Source organism: Populus euphratica, unplaced genomic scaffold (assembly GCF_000495115.2).
Source record: "Populus euphratica unplaced genomic scaffold, PopEup_1.0 scaffold142.1, whole genome shotgun sequence".
Classification (NCBI taxonomy): domain Eukaryota; kingdom Viridiplantae; phylum Streptophyta; class Magnoliopsida; order Malpighiales; family Salicaceae; genus Populus; species Populus euphratica.
In genome coordinates this window covers 780,513-793,411 of record NW_011499936.1, presented here as the reverse complement: position 1 = coordinate 793,411, position 12,899 = coordinate 780,513, and the positions used below count along the sequence as shown (strand labels likewise).

The 12,899-nt window shown below is 31.8% G+C and overlaps 1 protein-coding gene and 2 long non-coding RNA genes across 3 annotated transcripts in view; 1 reads left to right on the top strand and 2 right to left on the bottom strand.

Annotated features, from left to right (window-relative positions):
* Nucleotides 1–4,357: 4,357 nt before the first annotated feature.
* LOC105136530 (uncharacterized) lies at nt 4,358–5,551 on the bottom strand. Its single transcript, XM_011041930.1, has 3 exons — nt 5,300–5,551; nt 4,876–5,147; nt 4,358–4,684 (listed from the first exon to the last, which is right to left on the bottom strand). Exons 1-3 carry the CDS (start codon nt 5,366–5,368, stop codon nt 4,636–4,638), a joined length of 390 nt encoding a protein of 129 aa, XP_011040232.1. The 5' UTR covers nt 5,369–5,551; the 3' UTR covers nt 4,358–4,635.
* Nucleotides 5,552–6,124: 573 nt separating this feature from the next.
* LOC105136534 (uncharacterized) overlaps nt 6,125–12,899 on the bottom strand; it is a 13,852-nt gene continuing 7,077 nt past the window's right edge. The window contains exon 3 of the long non-coding RNA XR_844364.1: nt 6,125–6,305. This is a non-coding gene — a long non-coding RNA (uncharacterized LOC105136534). The remainder of the gene's footprint in view (nt 6,306–12,899) is intronic.
* LOC105136531 (uncharacterized) lies at nt 6,624–7,695 on the top strand. The gene is made up of 2 exons (XR_844362.1): nt 6,624–6,717; nt 6,752–7,695. It is a non-coding gene; the product is annotated as an uncharacterized LOC105136531 (long non-coding RNA).

Genomic DNA, 12,899 nt, shown 5'->3' with positions numbered 1-12,899 from the left:
AATCACACAATTAGCTGTAAGGAGAGAAATTTCTAAAATTGCTCAGCCAGAGTACTAGGATCTATGATAGAGCCTGATGAAGATACTACTGCAATATTTTGGTGAGGTGGTCTATAACTCTGAGGTAGTATATGAGCATTAGATTGTGATTGACTGTTATGCTTCTAAGCTTGATTTTGTTATCTCAACTTGGAACATTGAGTCTTCCAATGACCTTTCTGCTTACAGAAACTGCAGTCGTTAGAGCCAACTTTTATGTAAGGCTTATTTGATTGATTAGAGAATATCTTAGAGGGTACTGCTAGTACAAAGGGATTCAAAGCAAAAAGAATTCCCTTTTCAAAAATAAGACTGAAGACATATTTTTTTAGCTAATAACTCATTGACAACAGAATCAATAGAAGGCAGTGGAGAACAATGTAGAATTGAACCTTTAAGTCCTTCTAATCACTGCGAAATGCTATTAAAAACTATATCAATTGTTGTTGCTCTTTACGCTCAATATAGGCACCGCATGCCTTTGATTTTATCGATTTTGTAAGAGCCAATTGACCCTAAAGATATGTCATAACGAAATAAAACTTTTGAATACTCATATTCTTATTATAAATAGCTCATATGTCATCCTCTAACTGATACTGCTTTGCAAAATTTGATTGCATGAATAACTTTTGCAAATGATCTCAAACCCCTTTGTGATATCTTACTTCGCTAACTACGTATCTATAAAATGTTCAACAGAATTATTGATCAAAGTAATAATCATTGCATTATTTGTTCCTCATGCATATATCATTAAAACACCCCCCACCTTAGTATTTTTGGATATCACATAAGTTTTACTAACATATTCTCACATCTTCTTACCCTTAAGGAAATTCTTCATTACATAACTCTAGTATGAATAATTTTTTTCATCCAACCTCACATTCACAGACTAAAACGAATCATTTCTTTCAATAGCCATAATTAACAAACAAAAAGAACCAGAACACAAAAGCAGTGAAAGACAAAGTACCAGATTACAGAAACTGAATAGATATCGCTGAAACTAAACAAATATCTTTTCAAAATTATACGATTACTCCAAAACACAACATAATTTACAGAAGCTAAAAGAAAGATGAAATACCATATTTTGCATAAACAAAAGACAAAATATCACTAAAAAGTTTTTTGGATTCATGAAAGCTGAATTCAGGATTAAATCTTGTTCTATAAAAGAAATGTGAACATAAAAGAGAAGAATAATGAAATTCTCATTAATTTGTTTATTCTAAAGTGTTCAAGTTAACCTAAATACAAGTAGATTATATATATGTTAAACTAAAAATATTATTTTATATTTAATAAATAAAATAAAAATAAAAATAAAAATATTATTTAACACTAAATATACTTAAATAATTTTATTTGATAATTTTATGATATTTTTGGAACCGACAGTTGTGTTGACTCTCAACAAGAGAAGGGGGACGATTCTATTTCCCTTTCCCTTTTAGTTTATACTGTTCCTATTTTATTTGGCCATGATCGAGTTGCTATCCTTTCAATTTTTCATCGCTTTCCATGTTTTTTGTTTTGTTAAGGGGGTGCTGAGCTTCTTTCTTTCTACGTTTCATATCAACTATCATATGATATATGCCACAGAGGATTTATCTGCCTTTTTTCGCCACAAGTTTGTTTATTTTCATGGTTAGCTGCGTTTGCGAGCTCCCTGCTCTCTTATTTCTAATTTTTCTAGGCTTTCTTTCACTGGGTTTCATGCTTTTTATGCAGGGTGGTGGTTGTTTTTGGTTTCAGCCATGATAGTTTGCCCCAGTCTCATAGATAAATGTGTATCAGAGCATCTTCGTAACCGAAGATCCATCTCTCTTATGTTTTTCTGCATATACTTTTCACACACCATGCCTGCCATGAAATTTAAGATAAGCAGGCATTAATTCTCTTCGCTTGGCCTTCTCCGCACCATGATCTGTTCGAAAGCAACATGATTATCATTCTTCCAATTATATATGGAAAACCTCGGCTTCTGTTGTATTCAAGAGAATCGACCCAAGGTTCACAGCAGAATCAACTTTCTGTTTTTATCAGAATAAAAGGCCAATCCCAGATACAGATTTTTGGTTGCATGATTTTGCCATGAACACAGAGAAATGATCCCATAGCAAGGCTAGACATTATCTCACTTTGTTTTGAAACTCAAACAGGAATTAAGGGTTTCTCTTTCGAAAAACATTGACTTCAGAGGTGGGTTATTCAATCCCTTTCTGTCATATTCTAGAACTATACAGAAAGAAATTCAACAAAGATAAAGAAGACAGTTTATAGTACATCTAGTGGCATCAATCTATGTGAAAGCCACAATCAGTATACTTTGTGAGCACGTCTGCTGTCCATTAAACTTAGATTTTTTTATAGATTAGTTTGTATATATTACAATTAATTTTTATAATTTATTGAATATCCTGTAAATTTAGTAGATAAAGCATCACAAAAATAACAGCCAGAACTTAAATTTAAATACAATAAAAAAAGACTAGTTTTCACTTAGATTCTTTCCTACTCCGCTGGTTTGCTAATGCGGCTACGCCACTGCTTTTGCTTTGCAATCACTCTTTTTTACCCGCCCGACGTCTCTTCGCGCTGTGATTATGCACCGAAAATTGCTGTTTCATATTCCAACGCTACACAGTTTGCCACGCAGAAAAAAACTATATTCAATTGATGAGATAATTCAAGTCAGCTACCTTGATTAACGTAACTTAAAATAAAAAATTTAAAAAAAAACAAAAGTGCTTTTGAAAACAACAGCAAAAAATTTTAAAATAAAAAATATAAAACCATTATAAATTTATAAAAATAAATATTATAAAAGTCAAGAAACTTCAAACTCAATAACTTAATATTAAAAAACTAAATAAAAAAATTTAAATTAAAAAAAATATTAAAAAAAACCTGAATAATCCTAAGTTAATCGAACAAACCCAGAACATGAAATATATGAAGAACATGAAATATATGAACAGGATATAGAAAAAAACAGGAAAAATTATGAAATTCAAGGTCTAATGAGATAAATAATGAAATTGAAAAATAACTAGTTTTTACACAAAAAAAACATAAAAATAACAATATTAAATCGAACTAATCCTTAAATCTAGTGACTCGATTTATAAGATCAAGATTAGTCCATAGAAAACAAACACTAAAAAATCACTAAGCAAAATCTCTAATCATTTACAATTAAAACCAAAATAAATAGTAATCAAAATACTGATAATTAATTTTGATATAAAAATTAAATGGAAAAAAACAACGAAGGATTAAATTAAAAAATAAAAAAATTAAGAAAACATGAAAAAAACCAACAATAAAAAGAATGGGTATCAAAATTGAATACAAAAATTCAATTAAATAAAATATTGATGGAACAAATTGAAATAAAAAATAAAAAATAACAATAAAAAGAAATGAGGACCTTATTATAATTAAATGAAATGAAATATTTATGAACGTAAATGAAAAACAATTAAAGCTCAAAATGCATTAAAAGCAAAAGCAAACAACAAATAAAAACAATAAAGACTAAAATAGATAGAAACAAATCAAAAGACACAATTGATTTTTCAAAAAGATTACATGAATTTCTAGACCAAAAAAAATAATAAAAAAAGAAAAATATTCATGAGGGCTCAATTGCACCTCCTTGAACAAGCATCCCACTACCACAAAAAAAATAAAAATGACCTGTCAATTTAAACATTGTTGTTGACAATAATATTTGATTACTGGAAGGAGCCAAATACACTGTCCAAATAGTATGGACACCTCCCATTTTTTTTAAATTTTTTTTAAATATAGTGAAAGACTTAATTGCCTCTCATCCAAATGCATAATTACAAAACAATCATGTTGGAAAGACCTAAATGCCCTCAAACATAAATTCTATCATTTTTTTTTTAATTTTATGGGCAATATAGCATTTTTACTATGCATTCAAAGTAGAAAGCGATGATTAAGCTCTTCTTCCCGGTTTTAAATTTTATTACTTCTTAAAGTGTTCAAGTCATTACACAATTTATTTACCCCTTTAGAAACGTTAATGACTAATGGATTATATATAAAACATCTTCTAACCCCTAAAATCAAGTTAAAATAGGTGCACTGTAAGCGCGCAGTGAAAGGGCATGAACTTAATTAGGTTTTTTTTCTGCAGCTAGGTGAGTTCCGATTTGTTCTGCACATGTGGCTTTGCATTTGAGACTTGAACAATGCCTGCTGCGTTTCTCTAACAGAAAGCATTGTTTAACCTCCATGCTTCAGGTATTTATTTATTTTTATTTTTTTCATTTTCTTCAATTCTGTCTGCCTATCTTCTTCTTCGATTACCTCAGGTTATACTCAACCGAATGCTTATACCGTTTATATAATAACCGGCGGCATCGCCCGGCAATTCACTGGTATGTACTGTAACTCAAAACATTCAATTCGGAAAGAGAACGCAAATCCTTAATCAAGAAGACTAATGTCAACACATATCTAGATTTAGCACTGATGATATCATTTTAATAAGAAAAGACGATCAGGAGTGACTACAAAGGCAAACTGCTCCTTGTTTTCCATGATCATTAGTCAGCCAACCAGGCCTCCCTTTCCTTGTTCCCGCTTTTCCATTTCCTCGCTGGCAACACAACGAATAGGAAACACAATGATTGAGAGAAAAATAATTATCTAAAGTGCATTTTGATTCTTATATTTTGAGTTCATTAACGTATGTTTCCTTCCTTGTAATAGCTAGCATTAACAAGATTAATTATCGAATCCGATATCCCAATAATTAAGAAAAGAAATGGCGAAGGGAATTTAACCAACCGGAGGAGCCCAGTAAGGTGATCAGCATGGGCAAAGTTGTTGTCTGCACGGGCTTTCAAGATGCTAAACATTAGGTTGATCCTGGTTTGGTTGTAATCACTCTGCTTGGCTATGTTCATCGTCTCCTCTTTGAGCCTGCGGCATTCAGATCCTATCTCTTCAAACTTTTGTCTTATTTCTCGTTGCCCTTCTCTTATGCGTTTTTGTCCCTCGCCGATCTCTACCATATCTGTTTTCAATCGTTCCATCTTTTCCCTCCTCTCTCTGTTCTTCTTAATATATAAATAAGAATAATAATTATTTTTAATTTCTGGGAATAATAATGACATGATATATAGCAACAAGCAGTCAAGAAACAACAAACAAGCATTAAGAATAATCTTTACAAGAAAAACATAGAAATATAACTAGATTTGGTTCGTACCCAATATTGTTTCCTGCGTTTGGACTTGGAAACACTGCGGTTCGGGGCTAAAGGCTTGATCGAATCCATAGCTGCAGACACCCGTATTGACTGACTTCCCTTCTATTGAAATTGAAAGTTGTGTTTACAATGACGAGGGCTCTTCCCAACAGCTGTTAATTTATAGAACCAGATCTGTAATCAATATGAAGTCTTCCGCCCGCGCGAGCTTGGTGGATTCTCGCGTGTAATCGCACGATAACGCAAGTTTAGTGTTTGTTTGGATGAGAGGTAGGTTTATCTTTATTTTATGGACTCACATTGAAAGTATATTTTTATAGATTTTAAAGATATGGTTTGTATTTAAAGGATATTGTCCTGTTGAAAAAAAAAATCACCAAGAATTTATATATATATATATATATATATCCTTAAATATTAAATTTATTTTTTATAGGTAAAACATACCTAATCCAATAATCAATAATATACACAATAAATTTTAGTTGTTGTAAAAATCTTCAATTATTGTTGTTGTTTTCATATTTTCTATTCAAGAATTATATATTACTCTCTTTAGAATTGAAAAATATTACGGTAATCATAATAATCTTTATTATTTTTTGTTATTATAATTTTTTTATAAAATAATTAGAGTTTCAATTAAATATTATAATATTTAGTTAATGTTTAATTTTATAATTTTCATTTTTATTATTATATATCTTAAAAAATAAAATTGTTAAACTGTTAAAGATACCTGTAACAAATTTAATGGGATAAATTACAAATATCAAATTAATCTTAATATTAAAAAAAAAATTAAAAACTTTTTTATATCGAGACACAGACTTCAAATCAATTAGATAAAATCAAATAAACTCTCACGTCCTGATCTTCTCGGAATTGGTGGGCAGAACAGATAACGCCCAGCAGACTGTGTGTTGGGTCCAGCAGCACACCTCATTTGTCTAACTTCATGCCATGCTGCAATGGTTACTATATTTATTTCTTATATTCTTTTAACCTTCCCAAGATCCATTCTGAAAAGACCCCAAACAAGTTAGAAGCGAATACATTAAGATGTGAAGACTGGCATCGAAGAGCTTCCGAGCAGTCATATGGGGTGGGTAGTGACGCCATGCCTGACAGTCCAAAGCTCCACTACCATGTTAGTAAGCATAGCCAACAGAAGAAGAGAAGCCAGGGATTCAATCTCCCGGGTGGTCATGAAAAGCTAAAGCCCAAACACTTTCATCTGCTTCATTTGTCAAACTTGAGTTACTAATATAACTAGAAAAGCAAATAAAATCAGGCAAATCATTCTCACGAAGAAGGCTAGCTAGGTTAGCAAATTTAGTCTTAATCTTACTGTTTTTATTCGTGTGATCATCTGCTCAAGCTCTTCAACAAAAGCTTTAAGCTCTATGCAGTCTCAGGTCTGCAAAAGCTTTAAGCTCTATGCAATCTCAGGACGTCTTTCAGAGCACTGACCAACACAACCTGAAAGATCTCCGTCGGTTCCGAATTGCATTGCAACCCTATGCGGTAAATACTGTTCTGAACAGCCACCTCCGCGCAGCATTGAAATCCTGAAGCGTCGAGCAAATGCCATCAAATCGTCATTCAAACTAGAACCAACAGTCGCCCACATTTCTTTTTCTCCATAAAACTTGAGCAAATCCCAGTTTTCCAGAGCTAAAACTCTCTTTATCCGAGTCTAGAACCAACGAAACATTCTCAACATCCAGTTTCAATTTGTCCCACCAAGCAACCCTAAGGTACCCACTCTTCATCAGATTAGGCTCCGGCCGCTGCAGTTTTTTTAACCTCTTCCAAACCCGAACCTCAACTAATTGCATTGACACCAAATCTTTACTGTTAAACCATCATATTTTCCCAATGGAATCCCCAACAAGGTTGACTCTGCGATAAACCCTTTCAACCAAGTCATATCTCTATAAATGCTGGCGAGAACAGCAGGTGCAAGTGCAATTCTATTACCTCTCGCGACATGAATCACAATAAAGAAAGCAAGCTAAATGCTTCTTTCTAAATCTCGCTGCCACTATCCATGAATTTCCTCATTCACGACAGATTACTGGCCTTCTTAGCAGTTGTCCTTGTCATTTCTACAGTTGCAATCTGGAAAACTGGAACTTCTCATTACAATACGAAAATTCTCCATCCAGAACTTTGATGCTTGTTCTTCTCGCTAATCTGATTGTTGTACTACATCTTCATCTTCTTTTTTAATCTTAACCCTAGACTTCACCATGCTTTCCTTGAAAAAAGCTGGTTGTCGAAGAGCAACGCCAGAAAAGTAGATATGGTTTATAATTTTGAAAAGTTGTGTTTACAATGACAAGGGTTCATCACAATATCAGTTAATTTATACAGAGGATTCAGATCTGTAATCAATCTACGATGGTATAAAAGTTTTGCGCCCGCTCGAGCATGGTAGATTTCTCGCGTGTAATCGCACGATAACATACATACATACATACATGCATATATATAAAAAGAAACAGTTACTAGTTTTAGTAGCTACTTTGGACAAAATTCAATTGTTATGAAATCCGACCTGTTAGTGGACTCGGTTAAGGTAATGCGTCACAGGTTTTATAGGTGAATACATATCAACTTGGATCTATTTAAAAATTTAAAAATTTTAAAAATTTTATATAATTTTTTTTAAAAAAATCTATATATAAATATAGACTATATATATTATAAATAATAAAATTTTAAAAAAAATTAAAATTTATTTATCTCATATTAAAAAATACAAGGTTATTTTTTAAGTTGAAGTATTTAAACTAAAATTTTTTTGATCCCACATTGAAAAAATATAATTTTTTTATGTATATATGAAAAGGTTTTAAATTTCATATTGAAAAAAATAATTTTTTTCTTATAAACCTATAGTAAATATATTAAAGGGTTTTAAATTCTATATTGAAAAGATATTATATCATTTTTTTAAGTTTAAATATTTAAACTAAAAATTTTTTTATCTCACTTTAAAAAAATAAAATATTTTTCTTATGAACGTATAATATATATATATGAAAAGGCTTTAAATTTTATATTTTAAAAAAAATAAACATAAAGTATATGTACTATAGAGTTTCAAATCTTATATTCAAAAAATAATTTTTTTTTAATATATAATATGTATACTAAAGGATTTCAAATCTCATATTAAAAAAATATGATTTTACCAGGTCATTATACCTACGAATCTTTTAACAAACTTATATCAGTTTAGCCACTAAATTAACCAGGTTTAATAATTATTTTAAAAGTCATTTTATTTTATATAGATACAAGTTATAACTCAATAATCAATATGTATAATGGATTTTACTTTTAATAAAAATCTTGAATTGTTATTATTGTTTGTAGTTGATTATTGTAACAACCTTTTTTTTTCTTCTTTTTTTTTCAAGTGAAGTTCATTATTTAAGTTGTGGGTTTTATAATTTAAATTATAAAATTTAAATTAATTTAATATATCATCTTTTTAATATTAAAAACTTTTTTAATATTTAATTAATTTTAAATTAACCATCATAATTTATTTAAATTTATTATTTATAATGTTATCACAATATAAATCAAACATCACAATATTTAATTAATGCTGAATTCTACTAGTTTTTATTGTTTTTATTTTAATTATTATATAAATCAATATAAAATATTTTTAAAATATAAAATTATTAAACAAAAATACAAATTATATAGGCAGTGAGTTAAACTACAAATATCAAAATTCATCATAATATTAAAGAAAAATATCTCTTTCTTTCGAAAAAAAATTATATCAAATCAACACTTCAAATCAAATTAATAAAATAAGAAAAGAAACTCTCAAGTGATTATCATGTCAGGATTCGGTGGGCAGAACAGATAACGCCTAGAAGAGTCTGCGTTGGGTCCAGCAGCACACGGCATTTGTCTGCACACTAACTTCATGCCATAGCGCAACTCCCATGATTTTCATCCCTGAGCATCATTGCTAAAGCAACTCACATGATTTTCATTCCAAATACGAGATTCAAGGCCAATGGAATAGTTAGCCAGCTTAGTTTCCAGCAGGAAACATATATTAATCTTATATAGTATTATTAATTTCGTGATTCTTCTTTGTTTCCTCATCATACCTAAGCTACAGGAGTTCCAAGAAAGAATAATCATGACAGAATTAAAAGATCGGAATGAGAACTTACTATTCATTATTGTTACCATCAGTCTTCCGTCTTCTTTTCTAGCTACCTTATGATAAGTCTGGAAATGTTTTTCAAGAGTGCTAAATTACCAAGATCCAGAGCTTCTCCCACATTGATTATTTTGTTGACTTTATTGTGGACAACTTCGCTATAGATTTGTTCAGGCTGTAGATTAGAACAAAAACTTATTTAAATTGATTTTATTCGGTTTAACTTGGTTTCTTTTTAGTTTTTTTATTTGAATTAAATTTTGTTTGTTTTTGTTTTAATTTATAAAACTTAAATGGAACCGTTTAGTTTTTTTAAAAAAAATTTAATTAGTTTTTTTTTATGTTTGATTTTTTCAATTATTTTTCTTTTAATTTTCTCAATTTAATCAATGTTTTTAATTTTTTCTCACCCCTGCCCCGTTTTTAAAATTTAATTTTTTAATTTAATCAATTACATCGTATAAGACAAGGCCCCGTTTGTTGCTTGTAGTTGTTTTTGGGAAAGCTTGTTGCTAGAGAAATAGTGGTGGGGAGTACTAGGAGTTGCTATTTTTGGAAAGAAATCTTCAACAACGATATGTATCCGTTCTGTGTTGTCAGTGGCATTTATTGTGGCAGAATAGCTATGATCGTAGACCTCATAAGTCCCATGCGGGCTGCGCTTTCTGTGCCTTGTCATCAGCCCCAAAATTCTTATCAGCAATAGCCAACCTGCAAATGTTGTTATCTCCTGCCAGGTCAGTTGACACTTCATTATCTGAGTCAATGTCAGCATCTTCTTCCTAAAGTAATGTGGTTTGAAGCCATAGAGTATGAAATTCCTTTTGCCAGATCTATAGAGCCATGGATCTCCGGCAAGTGAGTACCTATAAGGATTTTCACGCTGTAAAGTTCAGAGATTTCTTCATCAAAGTAGAGCTTCCAGCATTCCATAGCTTTCTGCATGGCTTGCTGCATAGATTTCTCACCATCATAGCTTATGATTGCCTGGGAACCCCCAAAGAAACGGAAAGCAGAGAAGCCAAGGCCTAGCTGAATTAAACTATGTCTGATTTGTGCATAATCTACTCCTTGAGATATCTTGCCTATAAGACTACTTCGTAACCATAAAATTTCCTCATCTGTACTGTTGAAAGAGATGAAGTTCCGAACACGTGCTTTGGCATTATCAGTCGACGCTTGATGGACTTGATTCCCTGATCTTACTGCCTCAACATAGCTTCGGTTCTCTCTTACACGGATGGGGGCCTTGGCTTTGTTGCTGTGCTTGGATATTTGTTTCCCTCTTCCCACTGGTTTCTGTTTCGTCACTTCATCTTTTCTTCTGTGCTTAGCCACATTAACTCTCAGTTTGTAGGAGTCAAACCATATGTCATCTAAACATTCTAGCAGAGTTTTGTCTGACATATTGAAATGGATGGTGACAAAGCCAAAATGCTTTCCTGCTTGATTTGTTTTCCGGTAAACAAACAACTTAATAACTTTGCTGTGTCTGGGTGTTTAAGGTGATGGATGGTAGCTAAGGCTGGGGGTAATATGGCTTGTATGGAAGATCAGGTTGTTTTCCGTGTTTGTGTGAAGGAATTGCGTATGTCTGGAGCGTTGGTTACAATATGAATATATTTATTTCTTTTATCCTTGAAGCCTTGATCTGCATCTGTTGTTAATGGTGGGAGTTATCCATTTAGGAACCTGCTGCAATGCCTCTTACCATGTTAGTAGCATAGCCAACAGAAGAAGAGAAGCCATGAATTCAAATAAAATAAAATCAAGCAAATCATTCTCACGAAGAAAGCTAGCTAGGTAACCAATTTTAGTCTTAATCTTGCTGTTTTTATTCGTGTGATCATCTGCTCAAGCTCTTCAATAAAAGCTTTAAGCTCTATGCAATCTCAGGTCCGTTAATTAGAGCATTGACCAACACAACATGAAAGGTCTTCGTCAGTTCCGAACCATCGAAATACTGTTCTGAACAGCCAACTCCACACAGCATTGAAATCCCAGACGCATCGAGCAAATGCCATTAATTCGGCATTCAAACTAGAACCAATAGTCGCCCACATTTCTTTTTCTCCATAAAACTTGAGCAAGTCCCAGTTTTCCAGAGCTATAGTATACGAAAAACGAAATAAAACTCTCTTTATCCGACTCCAAAACCAACGAAACATTCTCAACTGTCTGTTTCAATGTTCCACCGAGCCAACCTAGGATACCCACTCCTCATCAGATTAGGCTCCGGCCGCTGCAGTTCTTCGAACCTCAACTAATTGCATTGATGACCAAAGCTTAACAGTTAAACCATCATGTATTCCCTTTGGAGTCCCCACCAAGGTTGACCCAGCGATTTTCCCTTTCAACAAAGTCATATCTCTATAAATGCTGGCAAGAACAGCAGGTGCAAGTGCAATTCTATTACCTCTAGCGACATGAATTACAATAGAGAAAACAAGCTCAATGCTTCATGCTAAATCTCGCTGCTACTATCCAAGAATTTCTTCATTCACGACAGATTACTGGCCTTCTTAGCAGGTGTCCTTGTCATGTTGCTGTCTGGAAACTAGAACTTCTTATTAAAATACGATATTCATTTCTCCATCCAGAACTTCGATGCTTGTTCTTCTCGCACATCTGATTGTTGTACTTCATCATCATCTTCATCTTAATCTTCCCTTCCATCTTCTTTCTTAATCTTAACCCTAGATTTCACCACGTTTTCCTTGAAAAAAGTTAGTTGTCGAACAGCAGCGCCAGAAAAGTAGATATGCTTCATAATCTGATTGTTGTACTATGGATATGGTTGGTGAACTTCTTTAACTTTATTACATTCACATCGTCGAGTTTTTTTATGATAGAAATGGTATATCGAAGATTTGGTGTATAATTAAAGTCTTCACTTTATTTTTCTCTCATCATCGTAAATTGTGAAGCCATTTAACAATTTTATTTTTTTTAGAAAATCATGTTTCCATAAAACCACTTTAAAGTATTTAATTTCTCGACTATTTATGTGATTCTTTTTGGAACTACCAGAACACACGGCACTCTTTTCTGCAAACGTGTTTATAGCTATTTATAGCCAGCATCAGCCGACCTACACCTGTCCTACACATCTCTTCTTATACAACTTTTAGCTAGTCAGGTTAATTTGACTGATAACTTACAATAAAAAAATAAACAATATATATATCACAAAATTAAATAAAATTAAATGTCTTATAACATAACTTTAAATTATGAAATAAAAAAATCAATTTTAAAATACATAAAAAATAAAAGATTTTGAGATTTAATATTTGACATCATGTTAAACTCTTAGAAAGAAATATAAAAAAAATATATAAATTTCAAGACTTGATACCTTAACGTTGAAAGATTAAATCTAACAAAACTAAATAA